The sequence below is a fragment of the Cyprinodon tularosa genome, unplaced genomic scaffold (genome assembly GCF_016077235.1).
Source record: "Cyprinodon tularosa strain WSP-4 unplaced genomic scaffold, ASM1607723v1 ctg2, whole genome shotgun sequence".
In the NCBI taxonomy this organism is placed as follows: domain Eukaryota; kingdom Metazoa; phylum Chordata; class Actinopteri; order Cyprinodontiformes; family Cyprinodontidae; genus Cyprinodon; species Cyprinodon tularosa.
Genome location: NW_024038733.1, coordinates 4,062,232 through 4,082,036, shown reverse-complemented (window position 1 = coordinate 4,082,036; position 19,805 = coordinate 4,062,232). Strand labels below are relative to the sequence as shown.

At 38.0% G+C, this 19,805-nt stretch overlaps 1 protein-coding gene across 1 annotated transcript in view; it reads left to right on the top strand.

The window, feature by feature from the left end:
• Positions 1 to 16,198, top strand: part of cers2b (ceramide synthase 2b) — a 28,795-nt gene extending 12,597 nt beyond the window's left edge. Inside the window, exons 3-11 of the mRNA XM_038284334.1 lie at positions 1,090 to 1,207; positions 1,287 to 1,405; positions 4,084 to 4,141; positions 4,386 to 4,436; positions 6,322 to 6,414; positions 7,887 to 8,015; positions 8,981 to 9,087; positions 9,287 to 9,440; positions 14,553 to 16,198. Of these exons, the coding sequence (XP_038140262.1) occupies positions 1,090 to 1,207; positions 1,287 to 1,405; positions 4,084 to 4,141; positions 4,386 to 4,436; positions 6,322 to 6,414; positions 7,887 to 8,015; positions 8,981 to 9,087; positions 9,287 to 9,440; positions 14,553 to 14,705 (982 nt within the window). The 3' untranslated portion in view covers positions 14,706 to 16,198. The remainder of the gene's footprint in view (positions 1 to 1,089; positions 1,208 to 1,286; positions 1,406 to 4,083; positions 4,142 to 4,385; positions 4,437 to 6,321; positions 6,415 to 7,886; positions 8,016 to 8,980; positions 9,088 to 9,286; positions 9,441 to 14,552) is intronic.
• Positions 16,199 to 19,805: the final 3,607 nt, after the last annotated feature.

Below are 19,805 nucleotides of genomic sequence, written 5' to 3'. Positions count from 1 at the left end.
ACTTTTCCAGCTCATTTCAGTGCTAACTTAGCAGCTGCGTTTACAAGCAACGCCACCGAGCTAGCTTTAGAGCTAACCAAGTTCATTAGACATTTGAGGAGGGCAGGGAAGTCGCTGTTGTTTGTGATGCAGACAGCAGCTGCTGCAACTCCGACATCCTCATCAATGGAAAGGTTCTGTATCCTGCGGCTCCGGCTTCAGCTTCCATCACTTCTCTGTCCACCCTCTCTCTTTCTGCCCGATCTAACTCCATTTGTCGAAGTTCATCGTCAGTGTACTCGGGTTCATAAAGATATCCTTTTGGCTCTAAGTGGAAGTCGATGTTTTCCTCGTCGCTCTCGTAGTCAGACATCTTCCCCAGTAGTAAACAATCGCGAATCAAACAGGTAGGCCCTAGCTGTCAGGTCATGGTGTCGCGCGCACTGATACGAACAGAGAGAAAATAGGACCAAGTGATAACGACGTGTGACTTTTTCCACTACAATGTTTTTGGGATGCAAAAATATCACTCTTTTGAACACATAATGTTTTAGGAAGAGAAACGTTTTATTTCGCTGGGTCTAGCAAACCTGCCGGACTACTTTCGGCTTGACCAAAGCTGGACGAGAACTCTGCTCACAGGATGCTGCCAGGGGTAAGTCAGTGTGATTGCATGACACTGGTGATGGGGATGCCATACAGATTCATGTCAAAAATCCCGAACTATCCCTTTAAGTCATAAAAGATTATGTTTTAGGAGGGACAACTAGTTGACAGTGACCTCTGTTTGATGACTCGCCTAGCAGGTATTTAATTTATTTTTTCCATCCTGTTGCTTTAGGTTTTGGAAGATTTTACAGTGAAAAAGTCACAGATTTTCATAGAAAAGAAAACAAAACGTCATGGTTCTCTTTTAGTTAAGTCAAATAAGAAGGAAAATATTTTCGACTTCTTTCTTTTCTGCGATTACCAGATGTTTATGTAGACGTGAACAATGCCTTTATTTTTCATCCAAGTGAGGGTCAAGATGCCGGATCATTTCCATTAGTTCCAATTCATTTCTTTTATTTTCTGAAAATCTTCCTAATGTTTAAACTCTTTTTAATTCAGAACAGTGGCCACACCTCTGGCTTCTCTACTCGGTGTGAAGGAGACGGTTCGACTCAAAGCCCCTCACAACCCCTTCCTGGAGTCTTACTACTGTAAAGTGACCAAAAACCCCACACAGGTAAATCTGAAGACTCTCAGCACTGTATGATCTGCAGTGCAGGACAGACTAATAATGGAACCGCTCTTTGTTGATTCAGCATTCAGTAGCGGGTCTTTGTAAGCAGACTGGCTACTCAGAAAGACAAGTGCAGCGCTGGTTCAGAAGGAGGAGGAACCAGGACCGACCAAGTTTGCTCAAAAAGTTTCGAGAGGCCAGGTGAATACATGAGCGCACACTCACTTTAAGATTCACACTTCCTATAAAAGTTTTTCTTTACTTTTTTTTAATTTAAAATTTAACACATCTATAGAATGGGTGCGTGGCTGCCTGTCAATCATTCTTAGACGCTCATTTGCAAATGAGCAGTCAGTGATCCCGACTTGTCTCTGTCAACTTTACCTGTATTTAGATGAGGAAGGCATAGCACACACACAAAAAAAAAAAATACATCTTGTAAAAAGGTAAAGGTTGTTATTGGGTGAAAAGCAATTCAAACCAAGTATTTAGACATTGGAATAGTTAAATGTATTCCCAAAATTGAAAAGGGAGTCTTAAAAAATATAGAAGATGTAAAGGCCCACTGTAAGCAGCTGGATACGATAATCAACTGGAGCCACCGGTCATTCATTTTTATCAAGAATTCTTCTTCCCTTTTTGGTATAATTACAGTGTTTGCCTATGGTTAGTCTTTAAAACAAAAAGCTTGTGTTGTTTAATTAACTACGAACATGTGGAAATAAACTGCATGGAAGGCAATAAACTAGCTGAATGTGTAACACCACCAGCTGCTATCATTTAGCTTGTTGAAACCTTAGATACGTTTATACAGACACAAATAAATGGGTTGAAGGACTCATCAGATCAAAAATGTATTGTGTAAATATGTCAGGGTGAAGATTCTAGTCCGATTGGAAAGTAATTTAATTTCGATTGAAAGGGTTGGGAGTTTTTTTGTGCGAACGCCATGCCGATTGGCATCCATAAACACAACTATTCAAATCTTTGGAGTAAAAACATTTCCTCTGTGCATGTGTGCAACATCAGCCTGAGGTTTTTATCTTCATCCACTGACTCCTGGTGAAGGAGGTGCCTCTAAGTGTAATAATGAACATGCCGTCCTGCTCACCCATAGCTTTACTAAAATGACCCCCAAATACAAAAGTATAATACGATGAAAGTCCATAGTGGGAAAAAACTACATCAACAGACTCGACTGAGAATCGGAAGAAAAAGAACTGTGAGGTTCAGGCACATAGAGTAGCTAAAGTTGAGGATGATCAGACAAGTATGGGTTTGTCTACAAAACAGAGAGCTTCTTTTTCTACAACTAAAGCATTTCTGGAGAACTAGACAGTGCTGCACATTCTCAAATGATTTTATCTGATCGAGCGCTTGCTACATGTACACGCACATTGGGATCAGATTATTTTATTTAGTGTCCATGATTCTGAATTTCTGAGCAACCAAGGTTTAGATTGGATTGGAGAAATTATGCACATGTAAGTGTAGTTTTCGTTGCCCTTTAAATAAAAGGTCAAATCCCAAATGGATGTGTCATTTTTAATTATCAAGCTTGAGAAGAAGAAAAAAATTGAATCATTGGATTTGGTAAGAAAAAAATCTGATATTAGATTTAAAAGCCATATTGCCCATCCCTACCTCCAACACTTTTACTAAAGCAGCTTTCAGTCTCAAGTTCACTCTTGCTGATTGATTTTTACAATGGAAAAATGCATTGTAAAAATTGTGTATGTCAGGGTAAGAGTACAAAATAAATTCCACAGCATTGACAAAAAAAACAGATTTACCCAAACAGCTCTGTATTCTCATTATCTGGACTAAGAACTTAACTGATAAGAAAACATTTGGGGACAACAGAAAAAGACTGTGGATAAACTGTTTTCTCACAAACACCATTTTTATCCAAAGCAGAGTGGGCAGATATGACCAAGTCATGATTTTACGTGTTGATAGGCCAAATGAAAACTGAGTGCTCCTCTAAAACGATACAGTGTTTAAGGGTGTCCATTCTATGCAGCCAGGTTGTTGCAACATATCGTATTTAATGTGTTCTCATTATTTCAAATGTATCCATCATTAATGGTGGAAAAAGTGAGGAAGCAATTATTCATTCAGTCAACCGCTGACCCTCAGCTGACCGGCAAATATGAACACGTTTTATGGGTGCCAGAGCAGCCCTCTATTTTTAACATTCACCCATAAGGCCCTGTTCTCCACAAGCACAGAATCTCCACTTATGAGCATGGCTCCCACTCTGCCTCAGCTGTGCCAGGGACTCTGTCATCACTTTAGCTGTATTTGTGTTTGCATGTGTAGTTGTATTCAGGCTGGGTATGATGTGTGTGTGGTGCTGTGTAGGCGTGCACGAGACTGGATGTTTGTCCCTGCCTGTTTATGGTATGCGTTTCACTGCGTTGGCTGCGGCATAAGGACATTAATTTCTCTCAATCAACCTTTTGTCTGCGTGCACACAAAAGGATTTCTGTCTCTCTTCCTTCCCTCAGCTGGCGTATATCATTACTCTCTCACTGTCTTTTTCTCGCTGGGTTTTAGCGGCTCTGCAGTGTTCAGTTAGAAACGTTCTCCCCACACCTGTGTGAGAGAGAAAAGAGCAGTGACCTTTTTCCCTTTTCTGAAACCGGATATTAGCCATCTCTCTAATTATTTTTTCCCTATCCATCAGCTTTTTTCCAACCTTGTTTGCTCACATGTCATGGTTCAACATTAGTGATGTCCTGTATTTCATCACATTTTTCCATGTGTGGAAAGTATTTATGCATCTGCTGGTAGATGATTTGTCAAACATCTTTTTCTAATTGACTAAAAAGAAAGTTTGTGTGTATCTTTGTGTGTTTTTGTTTGTTCTCTTGCAGTTGGAGATTTACCTTTTACCTTCTTGCTTTCATTGCTGGCCTGGCCTCCCTTATTGATGTGAGTACCACCATATTAGCCCCACCCTCTCCTCCTCTCCTCTTCATATAAACTCAGACACAGTCATCTGTCATCTGCCCCTTTGCTGTAAACTTGGGCATTTCTGTATCTGTCTGCTGTTTTTGCTCTGATAACCTCATCTCTCTCTGCAGTGATGAAGCACTGACTCTTTGCTGAGTCAGTGGATATAAATAAACCTGCCGATTTCTGCTGTCTCATTATCCTGACCCGTTTCTCCTTCCAGAAACCTTGGCTGTATGACACGAAGGAAATGTGGCAAGGCTTTCCTGTGCTGGTACGTCTCCAGGAGGATAAGTGCTAGAAATACATGAGTTTATTACCAGTACAGGATTTTTAAAGACAATGCTGATTCCAATTAATTCGACTTTGCTCTAGCCAATCCCTGATATGTTAGATTAGATTAGATTAGATTAGATGAGCTTTATTGATCTCACAGCAGAGAAATTCACTTGTCACATATTGGCATGGTAATAAAAGAAGGTGCAAACAAGGAGGAAAAAGGTGCATTAAGAAGAATAAACAATATATATATATATATATATATATATATATATATATATATATATATATATATATATACAGTATATCCAGGTATATACCGTATATCAATGTGTGTCTATATCTGTTTTTGATATTTAAGTTAAATGGTTAAAAGGCTTTCTTTTCTGACTTAAAACTATTAAACAGAAATGCAAAATTAGTGTAAAATAGTTATAAAACTATAAATTATTTGGTGAAATAAAGTCATAATAATAATAATACATCTCTATAAGGTTTCTGCTGTAGTTAACATTTCCGTTCTGCAAAAAAAGTCTCGGATCAATAAACAAGTTTCTATTTCACACAAAAATTAAAAGATGTAAAAATTGAAGATGTAATTTATTTAAGCAATAAATTATCCAAACTAATCTGTGATTGTATAAAACAGTAATTGTCCCTTTAACCTGACAACCTATCATCAGCATCTGCAATAATGAGAACAGTGTGTTAGATCGCTATGCAGTAATTTTGGCCTTTATCTCTTTCTGGAATCAGTTCAGAGTAGCCTCATGCACAGGATCTCAAGCTTCGCTGGCCGGCTTAAACTTTAAACTCAGGTGGCTTAAGGTTCGGACTTTAACTTGGTCACTCCAAAGCTCTCATTTATGTTCATTTTGCCCATTCAGTGCTGGACTTAGCATGCTGTTACGGTCATTATCTTGTCTCAAAGCACAAGTTATTTAACTGAAGTATTTTTTTTTCATACAATTTAGAGTTATATCAATTACAGGAAGTTTTAAAAGAGCCCCAGACCATCTCACAGCCACCACCATGTTTTACTGTTGAAATGGTGCACTTTCTTTAACCAGATAGGTGTAATGTCAGCAAGTGAGTTCCAGATGGCCGTGTTGTTCTCCATCAGCACTGATTTTTGTATTTATGATTTTTTGTGTGTGATATAAAAATTCATTTACTGGTCTGAAACTTTTCATTGATACAAAAACAAAAGGAATATGGAAAGGAAAAACACTTATTCATAGCACTGTCTGTTAACTTTTTTGTCTGACTTTTTGTGTAAAATTCACCCTAGATCCCAGTTAATTAAAGCCATTTAAAGTGCTTAAATGCCTAACTTGTGTTCTGAATCTGGAAACCAGCTAATTTTGTTCTTTTAGTAACTGGATGTCAGTCCAACCTCAACAAACCATTCAATTTGAATTGTTGACTTTTAAAATTTTCTCACAATTAAAAACCAGTTTCTTTAAATACAATGCAGATAATTGTAACTGACAATGTTAGAGACTTACTAATCAATCATATAATCAAGCTGATAGTTTTTTCTTTGTCGGCCCTGTTCAGGCCTATAAAAGGGCTCATTTGTTTTATTCCTATTCACTACATATTTTAACATGAAAAACACCTATCATTTTAATCAATAAATGCAACAATATTTAGTTTCAATTAAGAGTGTAATGAAAATCATGCAAAAGTTGGATGCATATCCCTTCCTCAATTATAGTTATATTCCCACCTCAATCCAGAAACCTTTAGCACATATTTTTCTTAGTTTTTTTTGTTTTGTTTGATATATGCATATGTGTTTATAATAGATGCTGAGAGTGTGGCTTAACCCCATCAGTCTGTCGATTTTGATGATTAAAGAGATTTCTCTCCTTCAGACTCTGCTGCCATCTCAGTATTGGTACTACATGATCGAGCTGGGCTTTTATGGCTCCCTGCTTCTCAGCGTGGCTTCGGATGTCAAACGTAAAGTGAGTAAATTTATCTCTGGCTAATTTCTCTTCTTCAATGACAAACTTAGCAACAGAAAGAAACGCTGTATTTCTGCAGAGTTTTAGCAAACATTTGAGCACTAATACCCCATTTAAACTACCCTTTTTAAACTGTGCCGAGGAAGCTCCGAGCATGGTAACAAAGATAACTGTTCAGTGTAAATGGGACGCAACTGAACTGGACCGTGCCAGCCACAACTGAACCACGCTAAATCAGTACTAGTTCATTAATGCTCGGCACAGTTCAGTCGTGGCTCGGTTCTCTGATTACAAAGAGCGCTTGAGCAAACCGTGTCATCTACCATTTACAATCTGCTGACTCATTTTGCAGGTTTTTTGACGTGTCCTGCTTTGCAATTGACAGATCTCTTCACTTGTTCACAACACAAACTTCTTCTCAGCCTATTAAGAATAAATGGCATCAAAAGATTATGGTGCGACCTGGGATGATGCTGAGACCCTTGCTCGCATTGAAATTTGGGTGGAGATCGCTATTCAGGCAATGTTAGAGGGTATATGGGCACCACCATTTTTGTTTGCGGAATTCCCAACTTTAGGGCTGCAGTATCGTGGACCGCCTATAGGGGGCGAGGAACCGTTCTCCACCTGGATTCCCACACTTTTTCGCCCTTGTGTCCCTCCTATGTCGCACAAACTTGCCACTTGCGTTTTTCCACTTCCTCACTGCCTCGACCGTATCTAGACCTTGCGTTGTGGCGTGGAATAACATAGGTCAGACTCCGCTTCAAAATTGGACATAAATCAAAAATATTTGCGTCATACCTGCGACTAGCTCACTGCGACACACTGCTGCCGGAGTCTAAGCAGCCCTTAAGAGTGACAGAAACGTGTGACCCCAGCTAACAATCTAGTGGACAGGCTTTGTTAATAAATAAACAAGAATAGTGTTGACACAAACTGCTTTACCAATAAATGGTTTTCATAGACTTAAAGGTGTTTTTTGCTTTTTTTCTTGTTTCGTGTGTTTGCTAAATTAGTGTGTACGATCTTTACGATTATTAATTTGATTTCTGTGAGATCCATAGCCGGATTTGTGGAAACATTGTCCTTTAAGTCAGATCTGTATCATGTTTTAATTCATCGCAGCATATCATGTGATTTGTCTTCCTATGCTGCTATTACATTATGTCCAGACACATCTGTGGACGGTGGGTGGACATTAGACTGTTGTTACACGTGTGTTTCTCTGCGTGTGTTTTTGCTGGACTTTGGTCTGCCTGCTCAGCTGTGCATAGCAGAGAAACAAAAGTCTTGCAAAAGAAGACCAGCGTGTTTTCTCTTAACACAAACATCTAACCTTGGATGCTCTTAAGCATTTAGCTCCAAACTTATGAACCTATGGCACCCGCAGAACATTTTTACATGCAACTCACATTTAAATGTTTTCCCCTTTCATAACTCATTCAAATTATTTCCCATCTTCTCTTTAGGACTTTAAGGAGCACATCATTCACCATGTTGCAACCATCCTTCTCATCAGTTTCTCCTGGTGTGTGAATTACATTCGTGCTGGAACTCTCATCATGCTGGTTCACGACTCCTCTGATTACTTTCTCGAGGTAAATGTGTAAACATATTTCTACCTTCATTTCATTAATTAAAATAAATTACCTACTTTTCAAAAGTAAGTTTTCCTTTTTTCTTTTTTTTTTTTCAAGGATTATGATAATCAAGAATGGGGAGAGAAGGCAACCCTGGAGGGGTGTTGCTGCTGATTGTTATTGAGCAGATCATGCTCCCCAGCCTCACCTTTATCTTTAGATGATTAGATTAACCTATGAATTGTCAAATCACAGTCACATCTTTTTGTTCAGATTAACAAGTGTGTTGTTAATTGGAGAGGTCAATGATAAATAACGCCTTTATTGAAAAATCAAATATGGACTCCAAAGTTTCTGTGGGGTTTATTTGCCTTTAGATTCTTTGAAACCAGGTTTTTAAGCCTAACATGTGATTATTAACTTTTTCAGTTTTCCATGTCAAAAACATTAACACTCCTTTGTATTTTAACAGCATTCATAAACAAAAATAAGGTGAAAACCTAATACATACTGTTGCATGATTCAATCGGGTTTAAATCTTTAGATGTTTATACCAGATATGATCTAAGACAGTCTAGGAACAGCCCCTTCTTATAACCAGACTGAAAGTGAGTGTTTTGTGAACATGCAGAAAATAAGACTTGGATGTTTTTAATTTAATGCACAGAAACATTTAGAAATGTGTGTCTGGGAAAGAACCAGAGATGAAATTGAACAGACCTTCGAAGCCTGATAATAAACAGGAACTGTATTGATTTGTATATTCACACCGTTTGTGCTAATTTTATTTGCATCAACCACCTCAGGCTTTTTATGTGCCTCACAGGTTTATCTGAGGGAAACATACCAAATATACACTGCCACCTTGTGGTAGAAATGTACATTTAAGCTAAGGCAAAGAGATGAGCAATAATCCTCTGTTTCACAGCACAGTACGCTGCATTATCAATTTGTTTGTAAATCATTTTGTTTTCCTTTAACAGTCTGCTAAGATGTTCAACTATGCTGGTTGGCGAAACGCCTGTAACTACATCTTCATCGTTTTTGCTGCTGTCTTCATCGTCACCCGCCTCATTATCTTCCCCTTCTGGTATACAAAAACACTTTTATTTCATCTTTTATTATTTAATTTTTGTGAAAACTTGTCCACAAATTAAATATCCTTCCTAGAGCACACCTCTTAATCAACTGTTAGACTTTAAAATGCTGCTCTTAAATGGAAAATATGGGTAAATAAAGGTATAAAATTAATAAAAATGAAACATCTGTAACTTCACTCTGTGTTTCAGGATAATTTACTGGACATGGGTTTACCCAGTGACCGTCTACCCGCCTTTCTTCGGCTACTACTTCTTCAATGGTCTGCTTATGATTCTGCAGTGTCTCCATATCTTCTGGGCAGTTCTTATCATCCGCATAGCCCTCCGCTTCCTCACCAACAACGTAAGCAAAAGAAAATTAAATTCATTTCACTGAATTTATATAGCGCCAATTCACAACACGTCATCTCAACGCTCTTTACAATTAAACCAGATCATACAGTCAAATTGATTCAAAGTTTTCTATATAAGGAAAAACAGCTGATCGCATTGACTCATTGACTCAAAGGCAATCACTCACCCCAAGCACGATTTTAGCGATAGTGGAGAGGAAAAACTCCCTTTTAACAGGAAGAAACCTACAGCATAACCAGGCTCAGTGTGAGCGGCCATCTGCCGAGACCGACTGAGGTTCAAGGAGACAGAAGCAGAGATAAAGAAAGAAGCAGAGATACAAAAGGCAACAGTAAACCAGCTCCACAGCGGCCCTGTCCAGGAAACACACACCCAGGCAGAGCTCCTAGCCAGCTCCCATATCAGAGAATGAAATAATGCACACACAGTTAGTCAGAGTCAGAGAAACAGGACTACACTGAAAAACAGGCCAAGCTCCAACATCTATAAACAAAGTCATTGATGGCAGCAGCACAGCTGATATTTCTCTCCAGGATGGTGTCACGGCCAAACAGGAGCAGAGCACATGAAGCTACTATGAAAAAAAACTGAGAAAGCATAACATTAGAGATTGAATTAACAAATTCTGCAGAGTGGGAGAATAGAGATGGAATGAAGCAGAAAGATGAAAAAGGGGTCCCTATGTCCTCCAGCAGTCTAAGCCTATAGCAGCATAACTATAGAGATAGCTCAGGATAACCTGAGCCACTCTAACTATAAGCTAAAAAGGAACTTTTTAAGCCTACCCTTAAAAGTAGACAGGGTGTCTGCCTCACGGACTAAAACTGGTAGTTGGTTCCACAGGAGAGGAGCCTGATAACTAAACGATCTTCCTCCCATTCTACTACTGCTTTTATTTAGTGAAAGTGTTTGGATTCACCCAACTGGGAGAAAATGAACAAGGATGAGGCTGATGAACAAAATGGAGGTTTCCTCTGTTTGTATTAATCCTCCCACTTCATCCTCCAATGCCAATAGCAGGAAAACTGAAGCTCAGTAAGATGCTACCGCAACCCTGCTTGGCAATTAGAGACCTTAGTGTGCTCTGAGGAGTGAGGCTTTTGAACCTATTTCTTGTGTGACCATGGCCTTCTTTCTATATATTTTCTTTTTCTGTCCATATTTATGTAAAAGTCACTTCACTAATTGATGACTTTGATTTTCATTCCTCTTCCAGTCCTCTTAAGACTTCCCTGAGCCTTATAACAAATCCCCTTTATCTGGGTTTAAACATTGGTTCCACCTGAAGTACAATCATCCAAAATACAGAGCCCTGAACTTAGGGCTTTTTAAGTCCTCGGTAATGCTGTGTCCACCACAGGAAATCAGCTAACTGAAATTAGATCTATTATTTCTAATAAGGAGAGTGTTCCAAAATCCGTCCATTTTTTGTGTTTGCATAAATTGTATGTGAGTGTATTAGATAAAGTGTTACATTCAGCCTTGAGCTTCCATGGCTATGTGGTGAAGTGTTTATTATCATTACACTGTGAGATAATGAAAACTTCAAATGCATTAAAAGCAAAGCTAATGACTTTTAGTAAAGCGAGCACTATGTGGTGGATACCGCTGACGGCTTCCTGCTTTATTGTGCTGTGTGAAGCTGTTGTGTAAATGGAATGTGCCAAGGGCTTCTACATGTCCATTCAAGATGGGATAGTAGCTTCTCTCTGCCTCCCAGCTCTGTTTGACTTTTTTGCTGCCAAAAGGCTGTTTTTTAAAGCCAATTCACTTCTAAGGCAGAGGCAGTCAGATCATAATCACAAGATAGAGCCAGCATAGAGGAAGAAGCTGAGCACATAGTGCTGTCGTCACTTCTCTCTTATTGTTGCACAGCCTGGCTTAGGAAAAAGGCTCTGTTAGAGGTGCTTCCTTTTGCTTCTGGACACAAAAGAACAGGTCAGACAGATCATAGCATTAGGATTATCAAATAAATTTATAAATTAAATTCCCTGTACTGTAAAATTAGGTTTGTTATGGTTTGGAATTTCTCATTATGTCATGATACATTGCTCTGTGCAAAAGTTGAATCCACCAATAACAATCCATAGTTCTTCTGGTGGTCTTTAGAAGTCTACTTTTGAGTAAAAGGCTGGTTTTCTTCAGCTTTGTTGTCCACTCCTTTTGAACACAGAGAACAGTAGAATTAGCATCTAATTTATGGAGGAAAGAGGGCAGGTGAAGGGAAGTAAAGGGAATGTAGACCAAACAATATAAGGCCCCGTCCACACGAAGTCAAAACAAACACGAAATGCTAATATTTTCCAGAACGTTTGTCGTAAAGACGGAGACGTAAAATAAATGTGATCGTCCACACGAATGCATGAAAACGCTGCAAAATGTATGCCAGGCCTGTAAGTGGCGCTGTGGTGCCAAAGCAAAAATAGGCGAAAACAGGCAACGAAATGTTGGGCATGCGCAGTAATATTTATACAACAACCAAACCGGAAAACCCCTGTGGGTCCATTTTCGTGGTTCAGTCAAATTCAGGTGCTGAACTATGTCGTCTATATTGCTCTGTTCTTCCTGGAGATATTCCAGAAGAAGAAGATTCTGTTGTAAGCCCGACAGCCGGGTGAGTAGCATGAGCAGCAACCATTCAACACAGTACGGCGCCATTGTTGTTGTGATACTGTGTCGCGCATGCGTGTTTAGAGGCGACGCTATGACGCATGCATGTAAGAAAAAAAATGCGGTTAGAGCTTAAAGATGAAACCGCGAAAACGGCGTTTCAAAATCTTCCCACTCTGAGGGCTTAATAAAAAAAAGATCGTTTACAGACCCCCGAAACGCCGGCTTCGTATGGATGAGAGGCTGGTTTGGTGAAAAATTTGTGCGTTTAGGCCAGGGTTTGACTTCGTGTGGACGGGGCCTAAAGCTAATAGATGGGATCTAAAAGTCCAAAGAAGAAACTACATCATTGCTTAATTTATTACATGACATGTTTTGATTATTTGAAGTGCTTTAAGAATCATCTCGATAATATTAAAATACCTTAAAATGCTTACTGAATCTGTAATCATAAGTATTTATCCTATTCAAGTTATAGAAATTTAAATTTTGCCTCGTGGACTTTAGTCTAACTCTTGTGATTTGAAGCCTTTTTATGCCTAACCGATTCAAATCGATAAGGACGTAAAATGTTCTTGTGAAAATGTTTAGAAACAGAACAGAAAATACCAGTACCATAGCAGTGTTATTTATAGATCACTTTAAAAATAACACAGCAAAGAAAAATATAGTACTGCTGCAAATAGCTGCTAAGAATAAACATACATTAATAGACCAGAAATATACTAAAGTATAAGAACAATGAATGATTAGATAAAATAAAACCCAAATTAGTGAATGGTTTTAAACTAAACTGATCCCAAATCAACATTGGTGGACTCACAGGGCTATCAGCTCTGTTTTCTTTTCATTTAAATTTAAAAAGTTTAGGGCCAACCAAGCTTTAATGTCCTCCAATCAATCCAAATGAGGCTTTGGTAGAAAGGCCGGCCTGCTTTAAGGGCTAATGGATCTGACAATTGTCAGCCTAGAAATGGAAAGTAGTCCAATATTTTCTTAGTATCAAGCTTATTGCCAATAAGTAAAGGTTAAAAAAGGGGAGGCCCTAAATTGAGCCCTGTGGGACCCCAAGGGTGAAGGAAGATTCAGTGTCCTGAATTTTGAGACAGAATGATCAGTCAGCCAGATAAGATCTAGAACCATTAAGAGTGGTGTGCTAAATGCATGCTAAATGATTTAGACATTAAAAGTGAAATATTAAAGGAAAACGCCATTTTTTTTTTTTACATTTGTCTCTTGATTTTACGTTACTACATCATGTTCTACTCACCCATATGAGTTTTGTCTCATTTGGAGCTGTTCTGAAGATATTCGGTTAGGTTATATCCAAGTAACGTCTTCCTGACTTGAAGGCACAAACTGAACTATTCATAATTGATAATTTATGGTACGCCAGCATTCATAACATTTAGGCGAATCACTGTCCGTCAGACATCTGCAGTTATATTTTTTATATTTATCTTTTAAAAACAAAGCGGAGCGTATATGGGTGAGTAGAACATGATGTAATAACGTCAAATCAAGGGCCAAATGTAAAAAAAAACAAAAAACAGTGTTTTCCTTTAAAATGTTGTGGTCCCCAGTGTGAAAATCAGCTGTTAGACTTACACAACTTTTTTTTCAAAACTTTTCAATTTTGTTTTGTACAGTTCTCATGACATTTCCATGTCCTACAGTGCAACAGTGATCAAATGTAAACAAAGTGGGAGAAATGAACATGGTGAAAAAAAAACAACAACACATTAATCTGGAAGTTTGGAGAATTAAATATATGGTGCAATTTTGCAGGGTTTTGGTTTGGTGTTGTCAGTTTGATGCAGAATCTGTGACATGATTTAGAGTTTTTTTTTTTAGGTCTAGCAGCATGGTCACCAAAATCACATGCCAAAAACTAAATGTTAATAATGCTGATTCGGGACCATTGGAGGTTTTAAAACCAGATTAAAAGATGTTATTTTCAGCCAATAAGAATTCTAACAACTATCTTAATTTTTTTTATGTATGTCAGTTTAGAAACAGGCTTATACTTAGCCAATACTAAATGATAAAGGCTAGGTTTCTTCACAGGAGTTTGCACTACTGCATGTTAATTGCCTACAAAATAGCAAAAGTTCAAAGAGAAAGAAAAGACTTACTGAAAGCTTGGAGAGGTATTGATAAATGAAATAAAGGATGTATGTCAATAGTTGTAACATTTATGGAAGCATATAAAATTGTTATATTCTTGCCCCAGAATACGAAGAAGTTTAATTCAATACACCTCCCTTTATCAATGCAGCCTCAGTTTAAATAAGAATCCTTTCTAGGCTTTTTAAAGCAAACAGTTTCCAGTGTCAGTTTACTGTCATAGTTAAAATATTCTCTTCTTTAAATACAGAGCTACTTTAATGGTGCCGGATTATATTGTTGTTTGTTATTTTTCCCTCTACAGCCTCAGTGCAACATCTTCAATTGCAATCCATCATCAAGTCTTTTTTTTTTCTTCCCGCAGGAAAAAGTGGATGATGACCGGAGCGACAAAGATGAAACGGATGAATCAGAAGAAGATGAAGAAGAGGCAGACGATAAAAAGCATGCAAAGAAAAACGGTCCCGTGCAGAATGGCTTCACAGTCCACAACAACAACCACAGGAAGACAGAGTGAATGCAGACATGCGTGAGCGGAAAATAAAGCCAGGAGGACTCGTGGTCAAAAAGGACTACGAGAAGATGGGATGTGAATGTGGATGGGAGGCATTCCCTAAAACTAGGAGGTTCAACACTGTTACTTTAACACAAACCCACACATGCTCAGTCAAACTTTAAAGGAACATGGATATCAAGATCAACACTACACTAAGTGGCACTGCTTTCGCTATGTCACAAGAAGGGGGGGGGGGGGGGTAAAAAATGTATCATCGTGTTCGATAGATGTTAGTCCAACAAAACTTCCAGCAAGGGAGGAGAGAACATGAAGAGGTTCCAGGTGTGGAGGAGAGACAGAAGGGGAGATGCTGCTGCTTCTACTTTAGCTTTCATGTTTTAACTTTGTGCCTTAGAGCCAGCTGGTAGCTGCCAAAAAGCCATGTTATGGCTTCCTGCTTTAAAACTGCTGCTTTCTTACATTTTTTTATGTTTTTTCTTTTTTTGTTCTTGCTTTGTTCTGTAGAGATCAAAACAAATCGAAAACTACTTTTATGACCACAGGTTATTAGATACTGGGGCATTTCTTTGTCTATGCAATAATATTTCCGTTTGCTATTATGACATTTTTGCACAAAAATACAAAGGCATATTTTACTGTCAGTGCAGCCTTGTGCCATTTATAAAGTATTCTGATTTCTCTTTTTAAAGAAATAGTCTCACTTCTGTTCAGTATTTGTACAATTCCTCCTAGAAGTGACGTCTCATCTGTTAAAGGCGAAGTTCATGTTTACTTTTTGAGAAAAAGTTTGAGCAACAGTTAAAAATGGGCACCAGTGATTGAGAAATCACAGCAGTGTTTCAGACTCAGTTATCACAGATAACTCCACCCACTGAACACTGAGGACTCTGCATATTCGACCAGAGGATCGGTCTCTAAGTGAAAGTTCTGCAGAATGAAATCTGAAATGCCAAGATTTTTTTTTTATGTCACTGCCAAACAGCTAAGGTTAAGATCATTAACCTGTAGGAGAAATGAAAAGTGTTGGATCTAAATGAATAATTATGATTCTGTCAGAATAATAATGATTCTGTCTGACATGGGGTTTACATTTATGTTTATAATGTTTTTTTGAAAGAAATTGATCTGATTTTTTTTTTTTTAGTTCTTATTTGTAGTCTCTCACCTGTGCTGTCATGCTTTTGTGTATTTGAACGTCAAGTGCCTTAATTGTAACGAACGAGGATTTCTCCCGTCTTCATGTTCTCTCCTTTATTTCTGAAGCCCAAACACAACCTCCCACCAATTCATCCATCGCTTTCCCTCACTAATCATGACTCTCTCCTCAAACTCACTCATTCCACTACGACTAATCCCGACCAACCAGCAAACATGATGTGGAAGAAACATCCGTGGCCTGATTACAGTGTTATATTTTTTATTTTGTACTTTCTTTGAGGTAATGATGCATAAATACTGTTAATTATGATAAACGTCATGAATCACAAAGAAAACATTTTTGAGTTTCTGTCTGCGTCTGAAGAATGAGTCTACACACCTCCCACTTACATATCAAAGCTAATATTACTCTTTGTTAATTTTTGTCTGTGTTTAAGACTGGGCTATATTTATTAGCACTCCTGGTAAGGATTTTTTTTATATGTTAAGTTTTCTGTACTGATTTTAAAACACTCACAGTATTACAGATACTCTGTCAAAGTTTGCTTTGAATTGTAGTTTACAAAAGTTAGCTCTAGCCAGGACAGGCACCGGCATCGCCTGCAGCATAATGAGAGTTTCAAAGGCAAACAAATCTAAGTCTTCAATTTTCCTCTAAGAGAAGTATGAGGATAAAAAGTGCAATGTGTGAAAGTTCCTGTAACTACATCAAGCATTGCCCAGAAAAATGCTAAAACGTGAGCACTACATCTTAAACTCTAGGCCTCAGTCAGCCTGCAGCTTTAATTTACAGAAGATCATTGTTTAATTGTTGCATTCCCAATTATGTATTTTTCTTAATTTTTATGATCAAGATCTGACTTTTTCTGCTATAAAGAAACTTGTGCGATAGCCTAGAACCTTATTCTGTTTTATACAGGTGCTGGTCATAAAATTAGAATATCATGAAAAAGTAGATTGATTTCAGTAATTCCATTTAAAAAGTGAAACTTGTATATTATATTCATACATTACATACAAACTCATATATTTCAGATGTTTATTTTGTTTAATTTTGATGATTACAAATGACAACAAATGAAAATCTCAAATTCATCATATCAGAAAATTAGAATATTGTGAAAAGGTTCAAAATTGATGGCCCCTGGTGCCACACTCTAATCAGCTAATTAACTCAAACCACCTGCAAAAGCCTTTAAATGGTCTTTCAGTCTAGTTCTATAGGCTACACAATCATGGGGAAGACTGCTGACTTGACAGTTGTCCAAAAGACGACCATCGACACCTTGCACAAGGAGGGCAAGACACAAAAGGTCATCGCTAAAGAGGCTGGCTGTTCACAGAGCTCAGTGTCCAAGCACATTAATAGAGAGGCGAAGGGAAGGAAAAGATGTGGTCGAAAAAAGTGTACAAGCAAGAGAGATAACCGCACCCTGGAGAGGATTGTGAAACAAAACCCATTCAAAAATGTGGGGGAGATTCACAAAGAGTGGACTGCAGCTGGAGTGAGTGCTTCAAGAACCACCACACACAGACGTATGAAAGACATGGGTTTCTGCTGTCGCATTCCTTGTGTCAAGCCACTCTTGAACCACAGACAGCGTCACAAGCGTCTTGCCTGGGCTAAAGAGAAACAGGACTGGACTGCTGGTGAGTGGTCCAAAGTCATGTTCTCTGATGAAAGTAAATTTTGCATTTCCTTTGGAAATCAAGGTCCCAGAGTCTGGAGGAAAAGAAGAGAGGCACTTCATCCACGTTGCTTGAAGTCCAGTGTAAAGTTTCCACAGTCAGTGATGGTTTGGGGGTGCCATGTCATCTGCTGGTGTTGGTCCATTGTGTTTTCTGAGGTCCAGGGTCAACGCAGCCACATACCAGGAAGTTTTAGAGCACTTCATGCTTCCTGCAGCTGACCAACTTTTTGGAGATGCAGATTTCATTTTCCAACAGGACTTGGCACCTGCACACAGTGCCAAAGCTACCAGTACCTGGTTGAAGGACCATGGTATCCCTGTTCTTAATTGGCCAGCAAACTCTCCTGACCTTAACCCCATAGAAAATCTATGGGGTATTGTGAAGAAGAAGATGCAATACACCAGACCCAACAATTCAGAAGAGCTAAAAGCCACTATTAGAGCAACCTGGGCTATCATAACACCTGAGCAGTGCCACAGACTGATCGACTCCATGCCACGCCGCATTGCTGCAGTAATACAGGCCAAAGGAGGCCCAACTAAATACTGAGTGCTGTACATGCTCATACTTTTCATGTTCATACTTTTCAGTTGGCCAACATTTCTATAAATCCTTTGTTTTTATTGGTCTTCAGTAATATTCTAATTTTCTGATATGATGAATTTGAGATTTTCATTTGTTGTCATTTGTAATCATCAAAATTAAACAAAATAAACATCTGAAATATATGAGTTTGTATGTAATGTATGAATATAATATACAAGTTTCACTTTTTAAATGGAATTACTGAAATCAATCTACTTTTTCATGATATTCTAATTTTATGACCAGCACCTGTATTCTTTCATGATCTTGAAATAAAGTGCAATCCAGGAAAAGGCAGGCAAAGGATGTTAATCAGAGCTGTCAAAAGTCTTTGTTTATTTCTCAAGCAGAAGTATACATGCTACTGTTTAAAACCCCTTTGTTGAAGTTAGAGTATCAACTTAAGCAGTTTGATCAAGTAAAAGTACCATTTTTAAAACAAAGTAAAAAAAAAGTAAGGACAAGCTCTAAATCTTATAATGCACTACCCTATTAAAGGGATAGTTTCTATAGTTGACTAATTTAACTGTGCATCATCTTGAAAGACTTTATTTTTGGTACATGGCGAACAAGTTGGTTTAGTACAGAGTCCAACTACAAAGTAATTAATTGTCTGGATGAAACAAAGTGTTTTGATGGTTTTATTTTTTTTAAATACCGAGCCATAAAAAAATGAGCTAAAATGAAACTACCGGTAAGTCTTTTTTTTTTTTATGTAAAGAGTAGAAAATAAGAGAAAAATGCAAAAAAAAAATGCAAGAAGTAAAAATGTGTTAAAAAAAAATAATTAAACCAGTAAAGTAGATAGCCAAAACTTAAGAAAGGTAATGAAGAATTTGTGCTTTGTTACTTGAAACCTCTGATGATAATGAAGGTGGAGGTGTGTTGATTTCCCTCCTGTGCATTTATTTCTAAGCTCTAATCCTGATCAGACTGAAGATATTGAACAAATTGATCAGTTACTTGTTTTAACTTACATTTTGCAACCCCTATTTTTTAACTTCTTCTTCTGCATTTCTCTCCTGCTTTCCTGCTTCAGCTTTATAGATTTCTCTAACCATTGCAAATATGTCGTTCTTTGCACCACCCACCGCCGAGACCTATATGAAAACTAAAGTAACTAGTTCCATGAAAAATCAGTTTTGTGCACCCTGTCCTAAACCCAATACTTAAAAAGCAACATCCTGAAATAAGACAGATCTGGAGATGGCATGTTAACGTAATGCTTTGAATTATATTTGTTAAAAAATATATAATGGATCCTTTCTCTTCCACTTATTTTGTGTTACTCTATCACATAAAATTCCAATACATAAAAAGAAGTTAGGAGTGGCAGCATGACAAAAAGGCAAAATACTATCATATTTGTGAGACATGTATCTTTTTACCAAACAAAAAATTTTAAGTTAATAATTTTCTGTGCTTTTGTACTCGTTCGCTGCTCTTAGGTCATTTCAGAGAAAACACAGTTGATAATCTGCTCACTGGTTTTAGAAACAAAAGAACCCAAGACCTTGACACACAGTCACAGACCTGCATGTCCCACCTCCACTGCCAGAGTTAATGAAGAAGAATAAATATGTGGGTTTCCCAGATATATACGTAATTGGTATGCTACTAGTTCGTGTCCAATAAAAAAAAGGTTGAAGCCAAAGCGTCACTAGT